This window comes from Ranitomeya imitator, chromosome 2 (genome assembly GCF_032444005.1).
Source record: "Ranitomeya imitator isolate aRanImi1 chromosome 2, aRanImi1.pri, whole genome shotgun sequence".
In the NCBI taxonomy this organism is placed as follows: Eukaryota; Metazoa; Chordata; class Amphibia; order Anura; family Dendrobatidae; genus Ranitomeya; species Ranitomeya imitator.
Window position 1 is genome coordinate 44,607,658 of NC_091283.1, and position 27,793 is coordinate 44,635,450.

Consider the following 27,793-nt stretch of genomic DNA (forward strand, 5'->3'; position numbering starts at 1 on the left):
AGGGTTCCTACCTCTGAGGAATAACGAATCCCATTACAAGAAATCAAACATCTGTGAATATTTTTTTCCACCATTTCTTAGATAGTCAACATACCAAAGAGATGGCCACCAGGAATAATGTAATGGCCATCTTTAGGGTGTCATGCTGGGAAGGAGGTAAATGGGTTAGCAAATATGGGTCCACAAAGCACTCCATGGCTCAGCACCACCCTACATCTCCTCCCTGGTATCAGTCTACCACCCTACCCGTGCCCTCCGCTCCGCTAATGACCTCAGGTTAGCATCCTCAATAATCAGAACCTCCCACTCCCGTCTCCAAGACTTTACACGTGCTGCGCCGATTCTTTGGAATGCACTACCTAGGTTAATACGATTAATCCCCAATCCCCACAGTTTTAAGCGTACCCTAAAAACTCATTTGTTCAGACTGGCCTACCGCCTCAATGCATTAACCTAACTATCCCTGTGTGGCCTATTTATAAAAAAAAAAAAAAAATCAGGTTCCTCGCATCATGTTCTCATTCACTTTATGCAGTTAATAGCCCACTGTGTCTGTACTGCTACATACTTAGGCAGTTAACTGGTTCATGCAGCTTTACATGAACACCCGAGCCTTACACTATGGCCGGTCCGAATAACTAAAGCAATTGTTAACATCCACCTCTCGTGTCTCCCCTTTTCCTCATAGTTTGTAAGCTTGCGAGCAGGGCCCTCATTCCTCCTGGTATCTGTTTTGAACTGTATTTCTGTTATGCTGTAATGTCTATTGTCTGTACAAGTCCCCGCTATAATTTGTAAAGCGCTGCGGAATATGTTGGCGCTATATAAATAAAAATTATTATTATATTATTATATGGAAACATAGGGCATTTCAAGTAGAGGAAACTTTAAGACCTCCAGATCTTAAGAGGCATGCACCATACTCAAATCCAAAGCTGCTGCTTTACTTTAATTTATTGGACTAGGTGACCAGAACAATGTTCTTCACATCCAAGTAATGGCACACTGTCTGTGGAAGGCTGGTACTTAAAAGGGCTTCTATGGACAGACTTTGCGCTAGCTACTCGATCTAGTGTATTAGAGGGGAGCCTTTAACCCCTATACAGGGATCTGAATTTACGTAAGGGCCAGTGGGTTGAGTCAACAGAGTTTCTACTGGCTGGTAAAATGGTCTGGCAGAGAATGGTCAACAAGCCAGGTCAGTACCAAGAGGTCAGGATAGGAACAAAGTCATCAGGCAGAATAGTCAAATCAGGAGCTGAGATCAGTAATGGGAAACAAACTAGCTAAGCAGGATCAGAGTAACAGGCGTAAACCAGCATAAGTAGAACTTATAACTGGCACTTGAAGTAGGGAGCTGGGGTTAAAATAGCGTAAGGCCACACCTAAAGCTCACAGCAGGGAGTTAACAAAACAGCATATGAGGCATTAATCCTCAAGGTCCCTGCCTGGACAGAACCACAAGATACAGAATGCTAAACAGAAGCAACTACAGGCATACAGTTGTGTAAAAAAAAAAGTGTGTGCCCCCTTCCTGATTTCCTATTATTTTGCATGTTTGTCACACTTAAATGTTTCAAATCACCAAACAAATTTAAATATTAGACAAAGAATACACAAGTAATCACAAAACGCAGGTTTTAAATGAGGGTCTTTATTATGAAGGGAAAAAGAAATCCAAACCTACAGGGCCCTGTGTGAAAAAGTGATTTCTGCCTCCCCTTAAAACATAAATTAACTGTGGTTTATCACATCTTTGGGAAATTGAGTTCAAATTCCCTAGACACACCCAGGCCTGATTACTGCCACACCTGTTCTCAATCAAGAAATCACTTAAATAGTACCTGCCTGACAAAGTGAAGCAGACCAAACGATACTCAAAAGCTAGATATCATGCTGTGAACCAAAGAAACTCTGGAACAAATGAGAAACAAAGTAATTGAGATCTATCAGTCTGGAAAAGGTTATAAAGCCATTTTTGAAGCTTTGGGACTCTAGCAAACCACAGTGAGAGCCATTATCCACAAATGGCGAAAACATGCAACAGTGGTGAACCTTCCCAGGATTAGCCGGCAGACCAAAATAACCCTAAGAGCGCAGCGACTACTCATCCAAGAGGTCACGAAAGACCCGGCAACAACATCTGTAGTCCTCCCTTGCCTCAGTTAAGGTCAGTGTTCATGACTCCACCACAAGAAAGAGACTGGGCAAAAATAGCCTGCATGGCAGAGTTCCAAGACGAAATCCACTGCTGAGCAATAAGAACATAAAGGCTCGTCTCAGTTTTACCAGAAAACATGCTGATGATCCCCCAAGACTGGGAGAATACTCTGTAGACTGATGAGACACAGTTGAACTTTTTGGAAGGTGTATGTCCCATTACATCCGGCATAGAAATAACACAGCATTTCAGAAAAGGAACATCATACCAACAGTAAAATATGGTGGTGGTAGTGAGATGGTCTGGGGCTGTTTTGCTGCTTTAGGACCTGGAAGACTTGCTGTGGTAAATGCAACCATTAATTATGCTGTCTACGAAAAAAATCCTGAAGGAGAATGTTCGGGCATCTGTTCGTGACCTCAAGCTGAAGCGCACTTGAGTTATGCAGCTGGATAATGATCCAAAACACACCAGCAAGTCCATCTCTGAATGGCTTAAGAATAGCAAAATTAAGACTTTGGAATGGCCTAGTCGAAGTCCTGACCTTAATCCGATTCAGATGATGTGGTATGACCTTAAAAAGGCAGTTCATGCTTGGAAACTCTCCAATGTGGCTGTATTACAACAATTCTGCAAAGATGAGTGGGCCAAAATTCCTCCAGAGCGTTGTAAAAGATTCATTGCCAGTTATCGCAAACGCTTGATTGCTGTTGTTGCTGGTAAGGGTGGCCAAACCATTTATTAGGTTTAAGGGGGCAATCACTTTTTAACACAGGGCCCTATAGGTTTGGATTTCTTTGTCCCTTAATAATTAAAGACCTTCATTAAAAAACTGCATTTTGAATTTACTTGTGTTATCTTTGTCTAATATTTACATTTGTTTTGTGATCTGAAACATTTAAGTGTGACAAACATGCAAAAGATTTTGAAATATGGAAGGGGGCAAACACTTATTCACATAACTGTAGATGTGACCATCCACTAGTTAACCACCAAGAAATTCAATCGATGAGATTTTCATGAACCCACTAGCCAGGTCGTTATTCAGATGATCACAGCACAAGCTCGGGAAAACAGAGAAGGTCGTGTAGAAGATTCTGTATCTATCTCAGTGAAGACCACCAAATAAGCCACGCACTCTGCCCGAGAGAGCCTAATGTCGAAGACTGTAGTGCCAACCTTCTCCAAATCTATAGGATCTCTCGCTTCATTAAAGTGAAATTACATCTCGGAACAGTCTTCTCATATACCTTACAGATATTTCAGGAGGCGACGCTGAATGCACAGGTCTTATAAGTTTTGAAGAGTTGAATTTGCAGGGAGTGTTCTATATTTTTGGAAACAATCCTAAATAATTTGGGCAGAAAGAGGTGGGATTTACACAGACTCCACTCAAAGTGTAGGTGGATTCCTGGAGGCAGGACTTAAATGTTCCAATATTACCGACAGTAATATAGGTAGGTATGCGATGGTGGCTTCTCCTGTGTTCACGATACAGCATCACTGATAACTTGGGCTTTTGGATGGGGCCCATAAATCCTATATGACCTGAAGTTCCCCTTTAAATAACCAGTGAAGTCTGGATTTGGAGACTGATATAAATAATAAAAAAAAAATCCACTGAAAGCATTCCTCTAGACCCTGCAGTTTATGAGTGCTATAAATATTTATACAATTATATATACATCCACAGTGGAATTTTTTTTTTCAAGTTCTTTTTCTTTATCATAAAAAAACAAGTAAAACAATACACGTATCATCCCAAATAATTATAATATTAATTAAAAAATGTACAAGTTTAACTTAGTCCCTGCTGCAAGTGATGGCGTAGAAAAAAAAAAAAAGAACATAAAAAGTTTCAATGATCGCGCGCTTTAGTTCACATCTGTCCGTTGACTCAAGTTTCATGTTGGTCCATCCAAGAAAAAAAAGGGAAATTGTGGGGCAGGGGGGTGTGTGCGTGAAAAAAAAAGAAGAAAACCCAGAACTATGAGTGTTATCCTCACACCGAGTGTCAGCTCTTCAGTCCACTCTGCGACATATTTAGGAAGACGGTAGAAAAAGTTTTGTTTTTCTATACTTTGCTTTTCGTGGCAGTTACTCCTCGGCTGGAGGGGATTTTTTTTTTCTCTCCTTCTGATGGGCAACAAGCTCAGCAAGAACTGAGGATTTGTTCAAAGGCTTTGTCATTTTGGAAGCTGGAGGAAAAAAGATAAAAATGTAATGACCCTGACACCCGGTATGGCTGAATGTTAGTGAGCGTGAATGTCTATGTTTTGACCGTTCAGAAGTGCGTCTGCCGGGCTCTGCGCTGACACCAAGTGGTGAGGGGAGGTGCCTGTGGGCAGGATCATGGAGGCGTGATGTGGGTGCCCGGGGAGGTAGGAGTGTAAAGACGGTCCGTGACGGAGGCCGGCAGGGTGCGGGGGCATTGCGGGCGTGTAACCGGCCGGCGGGAATCCCATGGTCATAGAGCTTGGGGCCGCACTGAAATCCCCTGGGATCCCTTGGAAGCCTGTAGGCCAAAAAGAAAAAGAAAATTAAACAAAAAAAAAGTTAGTTTTTCAGCCATATTTAAGCAAGTAGTTGTATATATCTACCCCTCCCCAGGCTAGAGGTTTTACAGGGAAATGATCCATTCAAAAAGTTCAGAAATGTTTGAAAGTTTTTCTTAATCGCTAAGGAGAAATTATATGCATTCAAATATTCTTTCCAAATTCTTAAAGAAAAGGAGGGACATGTTGGTTGCACAGAACAGTACCAAGATTGGTCTCAAGGTTATATAAAAAAAAAAAATTCTCAGATATTTTGTCCTTTGACCATAGCAACACATCTAAATCCATGTTTTAAAGAGGACTTTTCACTGGATTTTTCCATTGAAATTGACTACCTCCTCCAATTGCCTCTGCTCCACTGATTCTGGAACACTTTTTCTTTTTCTTCTGTGCCCATCCGTTCCAAAGTTATGCCCCCGGTAATAAAGATGCAAATTTTCACTTCAACTACCTGGGTGTACACCACAAAACTATTTAATGGGTGTGGCCGTGTTTTGATTGGTTGGCATCGGAAGATAAAACGCCAACGCCCACAGAGATCTTTGGCACACGCCCAGTTAGCTGAAGGGAAAATGTGCATCGTTATTTCCGGAAGGGTAATAACTCTGGAAAGGAGAAGAACAGAAGAAAAAGAAAAACTGTTCCAGAATCAGTGGAGCAGCAGAAATTGGAGGAGTCATTCAGTTTAAATTAAAAAAATCCAGTGAAAAATCCTCTTTAAATTCTGCAGGAAAGATAGTTGCCTCTGATTACAGGTCACAAGGCTAATGTTGGCGGGACATTCTTTGATATGCGCGGTACAACGTGTTTTCATTCACATCATGCAGTCACGCAACTCGGCTCTGGGTCAGGTCATGCATTGCCTCGCACAAAAGAGTATGAATGACGCCAATTTCAGTCCTGACGCTCCCTTTTCTAGGCATTTTTAATGCTAAAGATCACACGCCCCATTATAAGAGTGGCCTATAATGAGGTCAGATACATTTTTTTAAGGTTATACGATGGATTAAATACAGTTTTGGCCGGTAGATTGCCGTCTTGGCTGATTCTTGAATGTTGACGGTAGTACAATAGAGGCTTTCCCTGCAGCTGTCGGAGAGGGTTAATGCTATCCCTCATTTATAAAAATGAAATACTTCCCGCTGCAGCGTAGTGCGCCCTCCGCTGACCCATGATAAAGCGCCGCTCGGAAGCAGAGAAATCTACATACCTGCGCAGTCACTACAATTCGACACGCCGCCACAGACGGACTATTTAGTTTGCTGCCTATCAATTAGCTCCTGCTGGGGTCCTGTGTCCTCATCTTCTGTGGCTAATTCTCCCTCGCAGCCCTACCCCCCTCCTGCTTGCTGTACGGAGACACAGGGAAGACCCTCAGCCCCTTCTGCGCTGCCTCTCCCTGATGTCTCCAGCTAAGGGTAAAGTAAACCTAACGCTTCTACGGTGCAGTGTTTTATCTATGGCGGTCTAGCCGCCCCTTATTTTTCACACCTAATAACTGCAGATGTGGCTGTCATGGAACCTGCCCCAAGATCTTTACATAACAGGGAACAGGTAGACATCGGGGGTCTTGCTCCTAACATACAGGGGGATTTTCTATTTATAGTCGATAAAACTAGGTTTCCGAAAAAGTTGGGTGAAATCCAATATGACTTCTTCTTACCAGACGGCCATACTGGCTGATTCCCAGTTCTTCAGCAATATGCAGAATCTCTGCAAAACTAGGAAGATTTATCAGTCTGGCGGTGGGGCAACTGCCTCAGGCGGCCATGATAGTGGTCACCCAAAGATAGTATGTTCATTCGTCTCATGAAAATCTGATGTATACTTCCATGAGAGATACTCCAGGCTGACTTTTTCCACGTCAGATTCCTATTCTTTGTTTCCGTCACGTAGCTGGAATTCTGTGCAGGAAATTTCTGATGCATGTGAGCGGGGGGATTGCGGAAATCTCATTCATGTGCGCGGAAAATGGATTTAGGAATGAATTTTGCGAAAAAATAAAAATGCTAAAATTCCGCAGAGATAAAAAAATGGTGGCAACCAAATCAGAGGCCTCCTATTTTAGGTATACATGTGATCTCACACCACGCACACCCTCTCAATTACACACATGCAGCGGTGGTCATGCATGTGACACGTGTCATCATTCACTCGTTTCATGACAAGGGTGACGTGCGCACGATGATAAGAGTGGGTTGGAAAATTGTGATTGACAGGCACCCGGCCCACCCACCTCTTAGGTCAAAAGACAAATATATATAAATATTTACTTACATCCCTAGTACCAGAAAGATGGCAGGGGGTTACATGTAGTGCCACTGCCCTTCCATACCTACGGCCATGCCTAATCCTCCCATCGCTCCTAGGGGAAGACAGGCAACTAAGACCACAAGAAGTCCATGGTGGCACCACCAGCGCCCACATGCAGTGTGTCACCTGGCCTACCCCATGTAACAGACTCGTCATCAATTAAAAGAGTCACCATTGGAGTTCAACCTCAGGGAACTACAACTCCCAGTCCACCCTGATGGGGGCTGTGGCTACACAACAGGCGGTGAAGCTCAGGTTCATATATCATGTTCTATATGTTAGCAATCTTCATTCTTGTGGGTTCGAAAGACACTAAAACCCATACAAGTGAGCAGACGGCAATAATCTACCCCTAGCTATGTGCTCCCCACTAACTAGAAGTAACCCTATCATTGTACCCGGTTTAAATACATCGGTGCTCACCTGGTGGGCGAATTCCCATGTGTTGCTGGCCATCCATAACATATCCCCCAATGTTCTGGCCGTCTGGACTATAGGGTCCGCCACCCTGACCTGTATTAAGAAAAAGAAGACCGGAGCTTTAGTGCAAAATATTTGCGCAAAAAGTGAAACTTTTTTTTACTCCTCTTGACACTTTTTTTTCAAAAGTGGGGAGAAAGTTTAGCGGAAGTTGTAGTGGGCAACTATGATTTGACGTCTTTTTCATAACGAAGGTCAGAAATTAAATTAATGTCCGCCCATACTAGGTGTAAACTTCAAATTCTGGTAAATGGACAGCACAAACACGTGCCACCTTTATCCAAAAGCTAATTTAACCCGTATTGTGCTCACCTGTTCGATTTGATTGGTCAATCATCGGCTGGACGATCCGCCTTCTTGCATTTATAAACCTGAAATTAGATAGAAACAAGCGCTTAGTTGTCGACTTAAGTCTAGAAAACAACTGATCGTAGCTAAAATCTGAAAGGGCTGTCCAGAATTAAAAATAAAAAACATGGTTGCTTTCATCCAGAAACAGCACACCACCTGTCCATGGGTTGTATCTGGTTCCCTAACTCAGCTCTATTGAAGTGAAAGTCTAAGCTGCAATACAGCCGTGTGCACAGGTGTGGCGCTGTTTTTAAAAGAATGAAGCCTTGTATTCCTGATTCTGCACAACCCCATTCATTTTATCATATCCCCGTTACTAAATCGATTACATTTTTGAGGTCACAGGGCTCTCGTTTTCTTTACGTTCTCTTGGGGCACATGGACGTTAATAAGAGGTATCCCCTTTCCCCAAAGTGTTCAGGCAACTTATGCATGCGTTAGGTGGACAGATCATAGATTTCAAGAAGAGTCATCTTGTTTCCCCACTGAAAAACGTAGACCGTCCATGGGTATGCTGGACGAGCTCTCCAACAGTGCTGTGTATTGGGGACCAATTTTTATGACCAACTTAATGGGGTTGTCCAGTGCTGCTCGCTTCCGCCTTGGAGGTGACCCTTGTCGATGGTGCTACGACTCCAGATATCTTTCGAGGCTTGTGTATGTGTCCTATTCTAACGGTAGATGGAGCCCATGTCTTGGCAGTGGTGGTTGAGTGAATCGATTCTAGGGGTCCTGAGAACGGCCTCCTACGTGATGCCATCTATAGCTCCTCTTTTGATTAGCTTTGACTTCGTTGCGGCATGGAGCATACAAACCGTTGTGCACAAAAGAGGTGTCGCAGTTGCGGTCAGGTAGGAGACGGCTCTCAGGAACAAAATACTAACCTGGATGGTAGAGCAAAACCTTTCGAACTGATTAGCTCATCTCAACTTGACTGATATGTGGGTTCGTAATTAGAGTTGAGCGACCTTGACCTTTTTAGAGTCGAGCCGGGTTTTACGAAACCCGACTATCTCAAAAGTCGGGTCGAGTGAAATCGGCCGATTATGACGTAAAGTCGGGATCGACCGAAACACGAAACCCAATGCAAGTAAATGGGGCAGCATAGTCGGCAGTGAGTGGGGGCCAGGAAAACACCTAGAGTGCCCATTTTAATGTCAAAACCATCCATTCTTCTTAATGAAGCTTGTCAAGCGTAATTTACCTTATAATAATTGGAAGGCATTTGAAATTGGGGGTCATTTGGCTAAAGTTGTGGTGGGTAGGGCTGGACCACGTCACGGCAGTGGAGCAGGGAGAGGTAAGTATTTCAACTTTGCAAGTGCTGTGAACCTGAGCAAGCAGGGGGGGGCCACTCGTTGGCATTGGCACTGGCACAGGGCCCCTCAAAGTACAGCGGTGTGTTTGCACGGCGGGGGCGCCTCCCACCGGCAGCAACACTTTTGCGTACCATGAGAGGCCCTGTGCCAGTGACGTCGCCAACTAGTATTCCTCCCCCCACCTGATGAAGGAACCTGCACTTTCATCTGCACCTTCCTGTTTGTCCCCGTGTAAGGTGGTATGGTATGCGGGAAGGGGGACCTGACTTTCAGCAGGGTCACAATCTTGCAGTGTAGCGTGCACGGGAAATGTTGCGTTATGGGTCAATGTACCAGCAGACTCATCTATCACTGGCTGGGCAATGGGCAGGATGAGGAGGAAACACAGATATAGGCCCAAAGAATAAAGTGGGCTAAATGCAGTTCAAAATTGGTAACACAGGACTAATCAGGGGGCATTGCAGTGGAGGACAACTGGAATGAGAGGCTGACACAGAGAGTAGGCCCCAAACCAACTAGTACGCCAAATGCAGTTGTTCCGTTTAACCACAATTTAATGAGAGCCTGAAGATAGAAGTTCAGGAAAGGCAACCTGGAGAACACCTTGGAGTGGAACACACCATCTCTCTACACCCCATACCCAATTTGTAGGTCTAATGCAGCGTAGTTTCCAACAACTACTAAACGAGAGCATGATGATCGAAGCATTGGCGAGGAAACCTGGGGAACACCTTGGAGTGGAACACACCATCTCTCTACACCCCATACCCAATTTGTAGGCCTAATGCAGCGTAGTTTCCAACAACTACTAAACGAGAGCATGATGATCGAAGCATTGGCGAGGAAACCTGGGGAACACCTTGGAGTGGAACACACCATCTCTCTACAGTGGAACACACCATCTCTCTACACCCCATACCCAATTTGTAGGCCTAATGCAGCGTAGTTTCCAACAACTACTAAACGATAGCCGGAAGATCGAAGCTCAGGAAAGGCAACCTGGAGAACACCTTGGAGTGGAACACACCATCTCTCTACACCCCATACCCAATTTGTAGGCCCAATGCAGCGTAGTTTCCAACAACTACTAAACGAGAGCCGGAAGATCGAAGCAATGGAGAGGAAACCTGGGGAACACCTTGGAGTGTAACACACCATCTCTCTACACCCCATACCCAATTTGTAGGCCTAATGCAGCGTAGTTTCCAACAACTACTAAACGAGAGCCGGAAGATCGAAGCAATGGAGAGGAAACCTGGGGAACACCTTGGAGTGTAACACACCATCTCTCTACACCCCATACCCAATTTGTAGGCCTAATGCAGCGTAGTTTCCAACAACTACTAAACGAGAGCCGGAAGATCGAAGCAATGGAGAGGAAACCTGGGGAACACCTTGGAGTGTAACACACCATCTCTCTACACCCCATACCCAATTTTGTAGGCCTAATGCAGCGTAGTTTCCAACAACTACTAAACGAGAGCATGAAGATCGAAGCAATGGAGAGGAAACCTGGGGAACACCTTGGAGTGGAACACACCATCTCTCTACACCCCATACCCAATTTGTAGGCCTAATGCAGCGTAGTTTCCAACAACTACTAAACGAGAGCATGATGATCGAAGCATTGGCGAGGAAACCTGGGGAACACCTTGGAGTGGAACACACCATCTCTCTACAGTGGAACACACCATCTCTCTACACCCCATACCCAATTTGTAGGCCTAATGCAGCGTAGTTTCCAACAACTACTAAACGAGAGCCGGAAGATCGAAGCTCAGGAAAGGCAACCTGGGGAACACCTTGGAGTGGAACACACCATCTCTCTACACCCCATACCCAATTTGTAGGCCTAATGCAGCGTAGTTTCCAACAACTACTAAACAAGAGCCGGAAGATCGAAGCAATGGAGAGGAAACCTGGGGAACACCTTGGAGTGTAACACACCATCTCTCTACACCCCATACCCAATTTGTAGGCCTAATGCAGCGTAGTTTCCAACAACTACTAAACGAGAGCCGGAAGATCGAAGCAATGGAGAGGAAACCTGGGAAACACCTTGGAGTGTAACACACCATCTCTCTACACCCCATACCCAATTTGTAGGCCTAATGCAGCGTAGTTTCCAACAACTACTAAACGAGAGCATGAAGATCGAAGCAATGGAGAGGAAACCTGGGGAACACCTTGGAGTGGAACACACCATCTCTCTACACCCCATACCCAATTTGTAGGCCTAATGCAGCGTAGTTTCCAACAACTACTAAACGAGAGCATGATGATCGAAGCATTGGCGAGGAAACCTGGGGAACACCTTGGAGTGGAACACACCATCTCTCTACAGTGGAACACACCATCTCTCTACACCCCATACCCAATTTGTAGGCCTAATGCAGCGTAGTTTCCAACAACTACTAAACGAGAGCCGGAAGATCGAAGCTCAGGAAAGGCAACCTGGGGAACACCTTGGAGTGGAACACACCATCTCTCTACACCCCATACCCAATTTGTAGGCCTAATGCAGCGTAGTTTCCAACAACTACTAAACGAGAGCCGGAAGATCGAAGCAATGGAGAGGAAACCTGGGGAACACCTAGGAGTGTAACACACCATCTCTCTACACCCCATACCCAATTTGTAGGCCTAATGCAGCGTAGTTTCCAACAACTACTAAACGAGAGCCGGAAGATCGAAGCAATGGAGAGGAAACCTGGGGAACACCTTGGAGTGTAACACACCATCTCTCTACACCCCATACCCAATTTGTAGGCCTAATGCAGCGTAGTTTCCAACAACTACTAAACGAGAGCATGATGATCGAAGCATTGGCGAGGAAACCTGGGGAACACCTTGGAGTGGAACACACCATCTCTCTACAGTGGAACACACCATCTCTCTACACCCCATACCCAATTTGTAGGCCTAATGCAGCGTAGTTTCCAACAACTACTAAACGAGAGCCGGAAGATCGAAGCTCAGGAAAGGCAACCTGGGGAACACCTTGGAGTGGAACACACCATCTCTCTACACCCCATACCCAATTTGTAGGCCCAATGCAGCGTAGTTTCCAACAACTACTAAACGAGAGCCAGAAGATCGAAGCTCAGGAAAGGCAACCTGGGGAACACCTTGGAGTGTAACAAACCCTCTCTCTACACCACGGAAGGGCTGATTCTTAGGAAGGAAGGCTGTCGGAAAGAAGCAGGGCGCGTCCGAGGGTGATTATATTCTTATTAGGTATATACTCACCCTCGGACGCGCCCTGCTTCTTTATTTGTAATGAATGTTTATTTGCAATGTGGTTTTGACTTACTCTATTTTTTTGGTAAATAATGATTTTATTATTTTCATTGTTTTGCATCTTCTTGGCAATAATATAAAGAAGACGCGACAGGACAACACTCGGTGGATGCCATATCTGTGTTTAAAATTGAAAAAACCTTTCAGTTAACTACTTGCAGGAGAAAGTTATTGTAGCTGGTGGCCATTTTTAGTACTGTACCAGATTTTTGTTGTATGTGTTTGTTTTTAATGTTAAAATGTCTGCATTTGATATCTCTCCAGTATTTTCTTTTTTATAAGCAAAATACTTATTTTTATATTTTCTGATGTTGGTTCCAGGGGTACACGGGCAGCAGTGGTGTGGTCAGTGGAGGCCTAGTGGAAGGAGTGACCGCAGACAGGCATCGAAGGCCTAAAATAATAACACATGGCTGTAGGCAATTTTAAATTGGTTCCAGGGGTACACAGGCAGCAGTGGTGTGGTCAGTGGAGGCCTAGTGGAAGGAGTGACCGCAGACAGGCATCGAAGGCCTAAAATAATAACACATGGCTGTAGGCAATTTTAAATTGGTTCCAGGGGTACACGGGCAGCAGTGGTGTGGTCAGTGGAGGCCTAGTGGAAGGAGTCACCGCAGACAGGCATCGAAGGCCTAAAATAATAACACATGGCTGTAGGCAATTTTAAATTGGTTCCAGGGGTACACGGGCAGCAGTGGTGTGGTCATTGGAGGCCTAGTGGAAGGAGTGACCGCAGACAGGCATCGAAGGCCTAAAATAATAACACATGGCTGTAGGCAATTTTAAATTGGTTCCAGGGGTACACGGGCAGCAGTGGTGTGGTCAGTGGAGGCCTAGTGGAAGGAGTGACCGCAGACAGGCATCGAAGGCCTAAAATAATAACACATGGCTGTAGGCAATTTTAAATTGGTTCCAGGGGTACACGGGCAGCAGTGGTGTGGTCAGTGGAGGCCTAGTGGAAGGAGTGACCGCAGACAGGCATCGAAGGCCTAAAATAATAACACATGGCTGTAGGCAATTTTAAATTGGTTCCAGGGGTACACGGGCAGCAGTGGTGTGGTCAGTGGAGGCCTAGTGGAAGGAGTGACCGCAGACAGGCATCGAAGGCCTAAAATAATAACACATGGCTGTAGGCAATTTTAAATTGGTTCCAGGGGTACACGGGCAGCAGTGGTGTGGTCAGTGGAGGCCTAGTGGAAGGAGTGACCGCAGACAGGCATCGAAGGCCTAAAATAATAACACATGGCTGTAGGCAATTTTAAATTGGTTCCAGGGGTACACGGGCAGCAGTGGTGTGGTCAGTGGAGGCCTAGTGGAAGGAGTGACCGCAGACAGGCATCGAAGACCTAAAATAATAACACATGGCTGTAGGCAATTTTAAATTGGTTCCAGGGGTACACGGGCAGCAGTGGTGTGGTCAGTGGAGGCCTAGTGGAAGGAGTGACCGCAGACAGGCATCGAAGGCCTAAAATAATAACACATGGCTGTAGGCAATTTTAAATTGGTTCCAGGGGTACACGGGCAGCAGTGGTGTGGTCAGTGGAGGCCTAGTGGAAGGAGTCACCGCAGACAGGCATCGAAGGCCTAAAATAATAACACATGGCTGTAGGCAATTTTAAATTGGTTCCAGGGGTACACGGGCAGCAGTGGTGTGGTCAGTGGAGGCCTAGTGGAAGGAGTGACCGCAGACAGGCATCGAAGGCCTAAAATAATAACACATGGCTGTAGGCAATTTTAAATTGGTTCCAGGGGTACACGGGCAGCAGTGGTGTGGTCAGTGGAGGCCTAGTGGAAGGAGTCACCGCAGACAGGCATCGAAGGTCTAAAATAATAACACATGGCTGTAGGCAATTTTAAATTGGTTACAGGGGTACACGGGCAGCAGTGGTGTGGTCAGTGGAGGCCTAGTGGAAGGAGTGACCACAGACAGGCATCGAAGGCCTAACATAACAAAAATGTCAATACAATGGTATTGTCAGTGGCAGGCATTGAAGGATGTCAGCGCATAGACTAAACATTGGTGGAGCTGTGAGATAATTTTGCAAGTGGTAGAGCACTGTTTGAGCTGGGGTGGGGGGAAACTGTCTTGTGGCCGGCGGTACAGGCCCAGGGCCCCTCATATTACAACGGTGTGTCTGACGTTGGGTGCGCACCACCACCGCCAGAGACACTTTATTGTACTAGGAGGGACCCAGTGGCAGTGCCGTCGACCAAAAGCGGGCTCACCCACCTCTTCAGACAAACTGCACTCTCACGGGTGCTGTCGCCAAGTGTCGATACCACGGCCCCGTGTGGGGAGTTTGGCCATTTAGTGAGGTGTAAACATGTCGTATGCTGGACAATCAGGTGCAGAAAATTACGAGATTGGAAAAGGCATTCAGAATAGTCCACAGGCAAGACCTTTTCATAGGAAAGCTAGGTGTCAGCCGGGCAAGGTGGGGCAAAAGATTTCGAAATCCAGTTGTGGTTCATTTTAATGAAGGTTAGATCATCTACATTTTGGGTAGCCAGACGAGTCCTTTTTTCTGTTAGTATTGAACCTGCAGCACTGAATACTCTTTCTGATAGGACACTAGCTGCCGGGCAAGCAAGCTCCTGCAATGCATATTCTGCCAATTCTGGCCAGGTGTCTAATTTTGATGCCCAGTAATCAAATGGGAATGACGGTTGAGGGAGAACATCGATAAGGGATGAAAAATAGTTTGTAACCATACTGGACAAATGTTGTCTCCTGTCACTTTGAATTGATGCTGCAGTACCTGTCCTGTCTGCGGTCATAGCAAAATCACTCCACAACCTGGTCAGAAAACCCCTCTGGCCAACGCCACTTCTGATTTCTGCCCCTCTAACTCCTCTGGTCTGCTGGCCCCTGCAGCTCGTGTGAGAACGATCACGGGCGCTGTGTGCAGGGAATGCCAGAAGCAAACGGTCAACAAGAGTTGATTGTTTGGTTGCTAATATTAGTTCCAAGTTCTCATGTGGCATTATATTTTGCAATTTGCCTTTATAGCGAGGATCAAGGAGGCAGGCCAACCAGTAATCGTCATCATTCATCATTTTAGTTATGCGTGTGTCCCTTTTGAGGATACGTAAGGCATAATCCGCCATGTGGGCCAAAGTTCCAGTTCTCAAATCTGCGGTTGTGCTTGGTTGAGGGGCAGTTTCAGGCAAATCCACGTCACTTGTGTCCCTCAAAAAACCAGAACCCGGCCTTGCCGCGCCACCAATTTCCAGTGGCCCCGGAAAAGCTTCCTCATTAAAAATATAATCATCCCCATCATCCTCCTCGTCCTCCTCCTCTTCGCCCGCTACCTCGTCCTGTACGCTGCCCTGGCCAGACAATGGCTGACTGTCATCAAGGCTTTCCTCTTCCTCAGCTGCAGACGCCTGATCCTTTATGTGCGTCAAACTTTGCATCAGCAGACGCATTAGGGGGATGCTCATGCTTATTATGGCGTTGTCTGCACTAACCAGCCGTGTGCATTCCTCAAAACACTGAAGGACTTGACACATGTCTTGAATCTTCGACCACTGCACACCTGACAACTCCATGTCTGCCATCCTACTGCCTGCCCGTGTATGTGTATCCTCCCACAAAAACATAACAGCCCGCCTCTGTTCACACAGTCTCTGAAGCATGTGCAGTGTTGAGTTCCACCTTGTTGCAACGTCTATGATTAGGCGATGCTGGGGAAGGTTCAAAGAACGCTGATAGGTCTGCATACGGCTGGAGTGTACGGGCGAACGGCGGATATGTGAGCAAAGTCCACGCACTTTGAGGAGCAGGTCGGATAACCCCGGATAACTTTTCAGGAAGCACTGCACCACCAGGTTTAAGGTGTGAGCCAGGCAAGGAATGTGTTTCAGTTGGGAAAGGGAGATGGCAGCCATGAAATTCCTTCCGTTATCACTCACTACCTTGCCTGCCTCAAGATCTACAGTGCCCAGCCACGACTGCGTTTCTTTCTGCAAGAACTCGGACAGAACTTCCGCGGTGTGTCTGTTGTCGCCCAAACACTTCATAGCCAATACAGCCTGCTGACGTTTGCCAGTAGCTGCCCCATAATGGGAGACCTGGTGTGCAACAGTGGCAGCTGTGGATGGAGTGGTTGTGCGACTGCGGTCTGTGGACGAGCTCTCGCTTCTGCAGGAGGACGAAGAGGAGGAGGAGGGGGTGCGAACGGCTACAGCCAATTGTTTCCTAGACCGTGGGCTAGGCAGAACTGTCCCAAACTTGCTGTCCCCTGTGGACCCTGCATCCACCACATTCACCCAGTGTGCCGTGATGGACACGTAACGTCCCTGGCCATGCCTACTGGTCCATGCATCTGTTGTCAGGTGCACCTTTGTGCTCACAGATTGCCTGAGTGCATGGACGATGCGCTCTTTAACATGCTGGTGGAGGGCTGGGATGGCTTTTCTGGAAAAAAAAATGTGTCGACTGGGTAGCTCGTAGCGTGGTACAGCGTAGTCCATCAGGGCTTTGAAAGCTTCGCTTTCAACTAACCGGTAGGGCATCATCTCTAACGAGATTAGTCTAGCTATGTGTGCGTTCAAACCCTGTGCACGCGGATGCGAGGCTAAGTACTTCCTTTTTCTAACCATAGTCTCATGTAGGGTGAGCTGGACTGGAGAGCTGGAGATCGTGGAACTAGCGGGGGTGCCGGTGGACATGGCAGACTGAGAGACGGTGGGAGATGGTATTGTTGCCACCGGTGCCCTAGATGCAGTGTTTCCTACTACGAAACTGGTGATTCCCTGACCCTGACTGCTTTGGCCTGGCAAAGAAACCTGCACAGATACTGCAGGTGGTGCGGAAAATGGTGGCCCTACACTGCCGGAAGGGATGTTGCGTTGCTGACTAGCTTCATTGGCCGAGGGTGCTACAACCTTAAGGGACGTTTGGTAGTTAGTCCAGGCTTGCAAATGCATGGTGGTTAAATGTCTATGCATGCAACTTGTATTGAGACTTTTCAGATTCTGTCCTCTGCTTAAGGTAGTTGAACATTTTTGACAGATGACTTTGCGCTGATCAATTGGATGTTGTTTAAAAAAATGCCAGACTGCACTCTTTCTAGCATCGGATACCTTTTCAGGCATTGCAGACTGAGCTTTAACCGGATGGCCACGCTGTCCTCCAACAGGTTTTGGCTTTGCCACGCGTTTTGGGCAAGATACGGGCCCGGCAGATGGAACCTGTTGCGATGTTGATGCCTGCTGCGGCCCCTCCTCCTCCGCTTCAGAACTGCTGCCGCCTGCACCCTGTTCCCCCAATGGCTGCCAATCGGGGTCAAGAACTGGGTCATCTATTACCTCTTCTTGTAGCTCGTGTGCAACTTCGTCTGTGTCACCGTGTCGGTCGGTGGTATAGCGTTCGTGATGGGGCAACATAGTCTCATCAGGGTCTGATTCTTGATCAGCACCCTGCGAGGGCAATGTTGTGGTCTGAGTCAAAGGACCAGCATAGTAGTCTGGCTGTGGCTGTGCATCAGTGCACTCCATGTCAGATTCAACTTGTAATGGGCATGGACTGTTAACTGCTTCACTTTCTAAGCCAGGGACGGTATGTGTAAAGAGCTCCATGGAGTAACCCGTTGTGTCGCCTGCTGCATTCTTCTCTGTTGTTGTTTTTGCTGAAGAGGACAAGGAAGCGACTTGTCCCTGACCGTGAACATCCACTAACGACGCGCTGCTTTGACATTTACCAGTTTCACGAGAGGAGGCAAAAGAGCTAGAGGCTGAGTCAGCAAGATAAGCCAAAACTTGCTCTTGCTGCTCCGGCTTTAAAAGCGGTTTTCCTACTCCCAGAAAAGGGAGCGTTCGAGGCCTTGTGTAGCCAGACGACGAACCTGGCTCCACAGCTCCAGACTTAGGTGCAATATTTTTTTTCCCACGACCAGCTGATGCTCCACCACTACCACTACCCTCATTACCAGCTGACAATGAACGCCCCCGGCCACGACCTCTTCCACCATACTTCCTCATTGTTTTAAAAACGTAAACAAACTAACGGTATTTGTTGCTGTCACACAAATTACACGGTGAGCTATAACTTCAGTATGATTTAGCTACCCCTTTACAGGTGAGTGAGACCACAACGAAAATCAGGCACAATGTTACACACTCTGTTGTTGGTGGCAACAAATGAGAGAGATGCCACACACGCAGGACTGTCACTGAAGCACAAATGTAAATATTAATCTCCCACTGATTTGATTTTTTTTTTTTTTAAGGGAGACTTTAGGAAAAAAAAATAATAGAATAAAATGATTTTTTCAGGAAGAATTTAGAAACCAAATAAAATAAAATGATTTTTTCAGGGAGAATTTAGAAAACAAATAAAACAAAAAAAGGCTTTCTATGGCCCACTGAGTGAGAGATGACGCACACAGGAGTCAGGAGTGGCACACAAGCCCAGAGGCCAATATTTATCTCCCACTGATTGATGTAGTGATTTTTTCAGGTAGATTTTGGAACCCAAATCAAGCTAAAAAAAATAATAGGCTTTCTATGGCCCACAATTGGAGAGAGAGAGAGAGATGGCACACCCAGGAGTCAAGACTGGCACACAAGCAGAAAGGGCAATATTAATCTCCCACTGATTTGTTTTTTTTTTTTTTTTTCAGGGAGACTTTAGGAAAAAAAAAATAGAATAAAATGATTTTTTCAGGAAGAATTTAGAAACCAAATAAAATAAAATGATTTTTTCAGGGAGAATTTAGAAAACAAATAAAACAAAAAAAGGCTTTCTATGGCCCACTGAGTGAGAGATGACGCACACAGGAGTCAGGAGTGGCACACAAGCCCAGAGGCCAATATTTATCTCCCACTGATTGATGTAGTGATTTTTTCAGGTAGATTTTGGAACCCAAATCAAGCTAAAAAAAGAATAGGCTTTCTATGGCCCACAATTGGAGAGAGAGAGAGAGAGATGGCACACCCAGGAGTCAAGACTGGCACACAAGCAGAAAGGGCAATATTAATCTCCCACTGATTTGTTTTTTTTTTTTTTTTTTTCAGGGAGACTTTAGGAAAAAAAAAAATAGAATAAAATGATTTTTTCAGGAAGAATTTAGAAACCTAATAAAATAAAATGATTTTTTCAGGGAGAATTTAGAAAACAAATAAAACAAAAAAAGGCTTTCTATGGCCCACTGAGTGAGAGATGATGCACACAGGAGTCAGGAGTGGCACACAAGCCCAGAGGCCAATATTTATCTCCCACTGATTGATGTAGTGATTTTTTCAGGTAGATTTTGGAACCCAAATCAAGCTAAAAAAATAATAGGCTTTCTATGGCCCACAATTGGAGAGAGAGCGAGAGATGGCACACCCAGGAGTCAAGACTGGCACACAAGCAGAAAGGGCAATATTAATCTCCCACTGATTTGTTTTTTTTGTTTTTTTTTTCAGGGAGACTTTAGGAAAAAAAAAATAGAATAAAATGATTTTTTCAGGAAGAATTTAGAAACCAAAGAAAATAAAATGATTTTTTCAGGGAGAATTTAGAAAACAAATAAAACAAAAAAAGGCTTTCTATGGCCCACTGAGTGAGAGATGACGCACACAGGAGTCAGGGGTGGCACACAAGCCCAGAGGCCAATATTTATCTCCCACTGATTGATGTAGTGATTTTTTCAGGTAGATTTTGGAACCCAAATCAAGCTAAAAAAAATAATAGGCTTTCTATGGCCCACAATTGGAGAGAGAGAGAGAGATGGCACACCCAGGAGTCAAGACTGGCACACAAGCAGAAAGGGCAATATTTATCTCCCACTTTTTTTTTTTTGTTCCAGGGAAAATTTATAAACCCAATAAAAAAAATAATAAATAGGCTTTCTATGGCCCACTATCTGAGAGACAGAAAGAGATGGCACGCTTAGGACTGGCACACAAGCCCAAAGGCCAATATTAATCTCCCTTTTTTTAAGGGAGAATTTATAAAACCCAAAAAAAATAAATAAATAGGCTTTCTATGGCCCACTATTTGTGAGAGAGATGGCACGCTCAGGACTGGCACACAAGCCCAGAGGCCAATATTAATCTCCCACTTTTTTTTTTTTTTTCCAGGGAAAATTTATAAACCCAATAAAAAAAATAAAAAATAAATAGGCTTTCTATGGCCCACTACCTGAGAGAGAGAGATGGCACGCTTAGGACTGGCACACAAGCCCAAAGGCCAATATTAATCTCCCACTGATTGATTTATTGATTTTTTCAGGTAGAATTTAGAACCCAAATAAAGCAAAAAAAAAAAAAAAAATGGGCTTTCTATGGCCCACTGAGTGAGTGATGATGCACACAGGAGTCAGGAGTGGCACACAAGCCCTGAGGCCAATATTTTTCTCCCACTGATTGATGTAGTGATTTTTTCAGGTAGATTTTATAACCCAAATCAAGCAAAAAAATAAATAGGCTTTCTATGGCCCACTGACTGAGAGATGACACAGACAGGGATGGCACTCTAGCAGAAATGTCAATCTTAATCTCCCACAAAAAAAAAAAAAAAAACAGGGAGTGTCCTTCAATTACTATCTCCCTGCAGTAATCTCAGCCAGGTATGGCAGGCAGCAATAAGGAGTGGACTGATGCACAAATGAAATAAAAAGTGTGGACAAACCAAAAAGATAGCTGTGCAGAAAGGAAGGAACAAGAGGATTTGTGCTTTGAAAAAAGCAGTTGGTTTGCACAGCGGCGTACACACAGCAATGCAGCTATCAGGGAGCCTTCTAGGGCAGCCCAATGAGCTACAGCGCTGAGGGGGAAAAAAAAAAAAATGTAGCTTCCACTGTCCCTGCACACCGAAGGTGGTGTTGGGCAGTGGAAATCGCTACAGCACAAGCGGTTTGGTGGTTAATGGACCCTGCCTAACGCTATCCCTGCTTCTGACGAAGCGGCAGCAACCTCTCCCTAAGCTCAGATCAGCAGCAGTAACATGGCGGTCGGCGGGAACTCCCCTTTATAGCCCCTGTGACGCCGCGGACAGCAAGCCAATCACTGCAATGCCCTTCTCTAAGATGGTGGGGACCAGGACCTATGTCATCACGCTGCCCACACTCTGCGTTTACCTTCATTGGCTGAGAAATGGCGCTTTTCGCGTCATTGAAACGCGACTTTGGCGCGAAAGTCGCGTACCGCATGGCCGACCCCGCACAGGGGTCGGATCGGGTTTCATGAAACCCGACTTTGCCAAAAGTCGGCGACTTTTGAAAATGAACGACCCGTTTCGCTCAACCCTACTCGTAATGTCTTCTGCCCCATTTACCTCTAATGGTGAAAGCGAGCAGCGCTGGACAACCCTTTTAAGACTAGGGTCACCACCCCCCAAAATGGCAACTTACCAATTATTGACCTGTAGTATCGTGAGCCCGGTGTCCTGCGCTAGCTGTTTCTTCTGTTCTTCTGAGGGATACGGATGCTTTATAAGGAAGGAGAAAAAAAATGATTTAGAGATCTGGATGAATTTGAAAAACACAAAAAAACAAGATCAATTAAAAACATTAAGCGGAATAATAATAAAAAAATATTCCACCCCCTCCCTAACTAAAGGTGACCGGGCCGGCAAGATATGGTGACGTTGTCCCCGTCTTATGGTATAAAGGCCAGGACGCACACAGGCATTCTGTCCCTAAAACATGGATTTTATTTCTATACATTTTGTGTGTAAAAAGGGCAAATTAAGCAGTTTATTAAAGCGGTGGTCGTCCATTAGTCCTTCCACTGATGAGCTGAAGATAATCCGAGAATCTTCTAATAAAACGTCGGACCATCTGGTTTCTTAAGGGTTGAGGTGGGGGAGGATTTGGCCTTTTTTTTTCTTCATGGTATCCTTCCTAGATCTAGGACAGATGGGACTCACACAAGCCCAGCTTTCTTTTTATCAGGGACCCAGGAAATGTGCAACTGGCCCCCTGCTTGATTAGGAGGCCTAAAATGACAAAAAAAAAGCTCCATGGACCTGTCAAGGTCGGCAATGATGGATGAGGTTGGGGGTCTTAGGTTGCAGTCAAACACAGACCTTCGCTTGACAGCTTAGTGACAGATGAAGGGCCTAAGTTCAGGCCTATACAGACGCTTAGGCCAAAAAAAAAAAAAAAAAGCAAAGAGGCAGGAGAACGCACAGATCTAAATGGTCGTTAAGAGTTACCCGTCCGGGGCTTTGAAAATTCGCAGATATCTGTTGTGTAACCAACTTTTGGCTGCGAATCGTGGAGTAAAGTCTGGTTTATTTACGTCTCCGGTAAATGATGGGGAACACAACACATTCTCTCCTCGATCCCACTTATGAAGAAGTGAAACATTTTTTACACACATTTTTCAACTGAATTGATAGGAACTAGATTTTGCATTTTCCACAGAGTTGGATTGTGAAAATTGTCTTTTTTAAACATTTTTCTTTTTTTTAATACATTTTTAAGGATTCTTCGCAGCTTTTTCTTTAGGTTATAAAAAGGCACACATACAGTGGGGAAAATAAGTATTTGATACACTGCCGATTTTCCAAATCTTCCCACCTACAAAGAATGGAGAGGTCTGTAATTTTTATAATAAGTATACTTCAACTGTGAGATTCAGAATGTAAAAATAAAATAAAAAACAGGAATCACATAGTAGGATTTTTACATAATTAATTTGCATTTTATTGCATGAAATAAGTATTTGATACAATAAAAACAGAACTTAGTACAGAAACCTTTGTTTGAAGTTACAGAGGTCATATGTTTCCTTGACCAAGTTTGCACACACTGCAGCAGGGATTTTGTCCCCCGCCTCCATACAGATTTTCTCCAATCTTTCAGGTTTCTAACCAGTCGCTGGGCAACACTGAGTTTCAGCTTCCTCCAAAGATTTACTATTGGGTTCAGGTCTGGAGACTGGCTGGGCCACTCCAAGATCTTGAAATGCTTCTTACGGAGCCACTCCTTAGTTGCCCTGGCTGTGTGTTTAAGGTCATTGTCATGCTGGAAGCCCACGCTACGACCCATCTTCAATGCTCTTACTAAGGGAAGGAAGTTGATGATAAAAATCTTGTGATACATGACCCCATCCATCCTCTCTTCAATAAAATCCTCCTTTGCAGAAAAGCACCCCCAAAGTATGATGTTTTCCCCACCATGCTTCATGGTTGGTATGGTATTTTTGGCATTGTACTCAACCTTCTTCTTCTTCCTCCAAATACGGCGAGTGGAGTTGATACCCAAAAGTTTTATTTTGGTCTCATCTGACCACATGACCTTCTCTCATGCTTCCAGAGGATCATCCAGATGGTCATTGGCGAACTTCAACTGAACATGTGCTGGCGTGAGCAGGGGGACCTTGCATGACTTGCAGGATTTTAATCCATGACGGCGTAGTGTGTTACTAATGGTAATGTTTGAGACTGTGGTCCCAGCTCTCTTCAGGTCATTGACCAAGTCTTCCCGTGTAGTCCAGGGCTGATTCCTGACCTTTTCTCAGAATCATGCTTACCCCACGAAGCGAGATCTCGCATTGAGCCCCAGACCGAGGAAGATTGACAGTCATTTTGTGTTTCTTCCATTCTCCATTAATTGTACCAACAGTTGCTGCCTTATCACCATGCTGCTTGCCTATTGTCCTGTAGCCCATCCCAGCCTTGTGCAGGTCTACAATTTTGTCCCTGGTGTCCATAGACAGGTCTTTGGTCTTGGCCATGGTGGAGAGGTTAGAGTGTGATTGATTCAGTGTGTGGACAGGTGTCTTTTATACAGGTAACGAGATCAAACAGGTGCAATTAATCCAGGTAATGAGTGCAGAGTAGGAGGCTTCTTAAGGAAAAACTAACAGGTCTGTGAGAGGCAGGATTCTTGCTGGTCGGTAGATGATCAAATAATATGAGTTTCTGGATTTTTATTGTTAGATTCTGTCTCTCACAGGTGAAGTGTCCCTACGATAAAAATTACAGACCTCTCCATCTTTGTAGGGGTAAAAACTTGTCAAAATCGTCAGTGTACCAAATACTTATTTTCACCACTGCAGAAATCACACAAACTGTTGCCTAAACTGTTCAACCTGCCATTTTACCCGTTTTCAAATTAATAGGTAATGGCAGCATGAACAGTGCAGATAAACTGCGTTTTTTATGCCCCGATACACACGTCGTTATTGATTAAATATATATAATTACGGTAAAACTGAACATTGTTGAGTTTATTTGGCAGCTCTGAGGCTATTCTGGGTCACTGTAAAAATATCTACTCGGAAAACACATATATTAAAGCCATTTTCTCTATGCACCAAAATATCTGAACTAGGTGTGAACTGGTCCAGCAGAGGACCCTCCAGTGAGTCTAGGCTCGGAAGCTGGCCATACGTTAGGTTGACCTAACCTTTGATTGGCACACAGCTCCTGAATCTCCCGTATATGTGATATATGAGCAAGGACCGGACATAGAAGAGGGCCACTGTGCAAGATCAATATATGGGACCAATATCTTATCATAATGCACAACTCCTACCTTACCTCTCGAGCCCCTGAGCCGCTGCACAGGTTGCACCGATGGTATATGTCCACCCGTGAATTTTGAACAATCGTATGTTTACAAGAGGAAAAAAAAAGTCACTGCCACACTTTTCTGGCAGGGGCTTATTTTTCTTGAAATTAAAAGGATCGGACATTATTCTCTCCCCCAAAGTATGGAGGCCCTTGACCTGGACAACCCTGTGTGATGCTGACAACTCTTGATGAAGACGGGTCACGTTTTTGGGACTTATCATTTTATAAGTGGCGTAGGATCAGATCGCCATTAGGCGACACATCCACAGTGGCAGGCATCCGGTGGTCCATTAGCCGTAAAGGGTCTTGCCTTACATAGGTACCATCTGCCACGAAATCAAACCTTTATTTTCATGCATTTTGGCAATTTTTGAAGCGCCGCCAATGAAAACTGCACATATCAAGGCTGCGCGATGCCTGATCCAGAGATTTGCAGCAGCTGACTCTCCCTCTCTTCTCTCCCCGATGCCTGCCTGCCGCTAAGCAGGTTCAGGGTAATTACCTAGAATTGATTACCCGTTTACCAGCTTCTAATAGGTTTATAGCTTCGTCAATTAGTAACTAATTGGTCAGCGTTCATTAACTCTGCCTTGTTTAACTAGGCAAGGACAGGCCCTGTTCTGACTAATTGTTTCTGTGCTCTCCGCTAGCTGAGATTTCGCCCGGGGCCGACTTCATGGGTAGTTACAGCAGAGATTCTGAGCTTTTCATGCTGCACTTTAGTAATTTTTAATTGGGTCTGCATTGTTAATATCTCCTACGAAAGAGCGGGGAGGGGAAGTCTTGCTTGAAAAAAAAAATAAAAATAAATCAATCATACAGACACGGATTGCAAACAGAGAAAAGAATGTAAACTGGGTGCAAAATAAGAAAGCATATTTTTATTTATAATAATAATAATAATAAAACACATTTATTGATGGACGCCACGTCTGATGAAAAGTGCGTGGTGACAGAAAAGAAGCTTGTTTTATTTTTTCATCTTTCTGGCGGTTTAGAAAAACTCTTCGATAGGCTGGTAACTGGATATAAAGTGTAATGGGTACCATTAAGAATGATACAGGGACAAGTTACTCTCCTTAAAAGGGATTTTCTCATCATCACAAATGGATAGAATGTACTAGTAAAAACAATCACAGTTTACCTCTTTCTCAAGCACAGAAGGGTGTTTAATTTTATTGCTTATGGCTCGTAGCCTAAGTTACCCGCTACTGCTTAAGTCAATCAGAGGTGGACGGTCATCGAGCCACAGATCATAGTGGTTACTATGTAGCTTGCAAGTGCTGCTCTGGATTGCTGGATCCGGCTAGATTCAGTCCCACCACGCTCCTCTGGTACTGCAGAACCAAAGCAACCTCTGTTTGCAGCACTGGAAAGAACCAATGGCTCAATAATGCCGCTGGCCCAAAACAATCGATCAGGAGCACACTGTTCCCCAGCAAATAGCTCCCCAGCAAACAAGAAGGGCAGCATAGCGCACTGCTCCCCAGCAAACAGGAAGGGTAGTAGAGCGCACTGCTATGCAGCAAACAGGATAAGTAGCAGAGCGCACTGCTCACCAGCAAACAAGAAGAGGACCATAGCACACTGCTCACCAGCATACAAGAAGAGGAGCATAGCACACTGCTCCCCAGCAAACAGGAAGGGTAGCAGAGCGCACTGCTATGCAGCAAAAAGGATAGGTAGCAGAGAACACTGCTCACCAGCAAACAGGAAGATCAGCATAGCGCACTGCTACACAGCAAACAGGAAAGGCAGCAGAGTGCACTGCTCCCCAGCAAACAGGGGTGGCAGCAGAGCGTACTGCTCCACAGCAAACAGGAAGGGCAGCAGAGCGCACTGTTCCTCAGCAAACAGGAAGGGCTGTAGAGAATACTGCTCCCCAGCAAACAGGAAGGGTAGCAGAGCGCACTGCTATGCAGCAAACAGGATAGGTAGAAGAGCGCACTGCTCACCAGCAAACAAGAAGAGCAGCATAGCGCACTGCTCCCAAGCAAATTGGAAAGGCAGCAGAGTGCACTGCTCCACAGCAAACAGGAAGGGCAGCAAAGTGTACTGAACCTCAGCAAACAGGAAGGGTAGGAAAGTACACTGCTCCAAAGCAAACAGGAAGAGCAGCAGAGCACACTGCTCCCCAGCAAACAGGAAGGACAGCAGAGTGCACGGATCACCAGCAAACAGGAAGGGGAGCAGAGTGCACTGCTCACCAGCAAACAGGAAGAGCAGCAGAGTGCACGGCTCCCCAGCAAACAGGAAAGACAGCAGAGCGCAATGCTCACCAGCAAACAGGAAGGGTAGCAGAGTGCACTGCTCCACAGCAAACAGGAAGGGTAGCAGAGCGCACTGCTATGCAGCAAACAAGATAGGTAGCAGAGGGCACTACTCACCAGCAAACAAGAAGAGGAGCATAGCGCACTACTCCCCAGCAAACAAGAAAGGCAGCAGAGCGCACTGCTCCCCAGCAAACAGGAGGGGCAGCAGAGCGTACTGCTCCGCAGCAAACAGGAAGGGCAGCAGAGCGTACTGATCCTCAGCAAACAGGAAGGGTAGTAGGGCACACTGCTCCCCAGCAAACAGTAAGAGCAGCAGAGCACTGCTCACCAGCAAACAGGAAGGGTAGCAGAGTGCACTGCTCCTGAGCAAACAGGAAGGGCTGTAGAGAATATTGCTCACCAGCAAACAGGAAGAGCAGCAGAGTGCACTCCTCCCCAGCAAACAGGAAGAGCAACAGAGCATACTGCTCCCCAGCAAACAGGAAGGACAGCAGAGCGCACTGCTCACCAACAAACAGGAAGGGTAG

The 27,793-nt window shown here is 45.4% G+C and overlaps 1 protein-coding gene across 3 annotated transcripts in view; it reads right to left on the reverse strand.

Moving 5' to 3' along the window:
* Nucleotides 1-3,794: 3,794 nt before the first annotated feature.
* Nucleotides 3,795-27,793, reverse strand: part of MEIS3 (Meis homeobox 3) — an 81,720-nt gene continuing 57,721 nt past the window's right edge. The window contains exons 9-13 of one of the 3 annotated variants that reach the window (XM_069746596.1): nucleotides 21,821-21,897; nucleotides 7,822-7,880; nucleotides 7,453-7,542; nucleotides 6,994-7,081; nucleotides 3,795-4,676 (exon numbers count right to left, since the gene is read on the reverse strand). In XM_069746596.1, coding sequence (XP_069602697.1) covers nucleotides 7,023-7,081; nucleotides 7,453-7,542; nucleotides 7,822-7,880; nucleotides 21,821-21,897 — 285 coding nt within the window. In that variant the 3' untranslated portion in view covers nucleotides 3,795-4,676; nucleotides 6,994-7,022. The remainder of the gene's footprint in view (nucleotides 4,677-6,993; nucleotides 7,082-7,452; nucleotides 7,543-7,821; nucleotides 7,881-21,820; nucleotides 21,898-27,793) is intronic. The other 2 variants (XM_069746597.1, XM_069746595.1) reach the window with 2 other exon arrangements.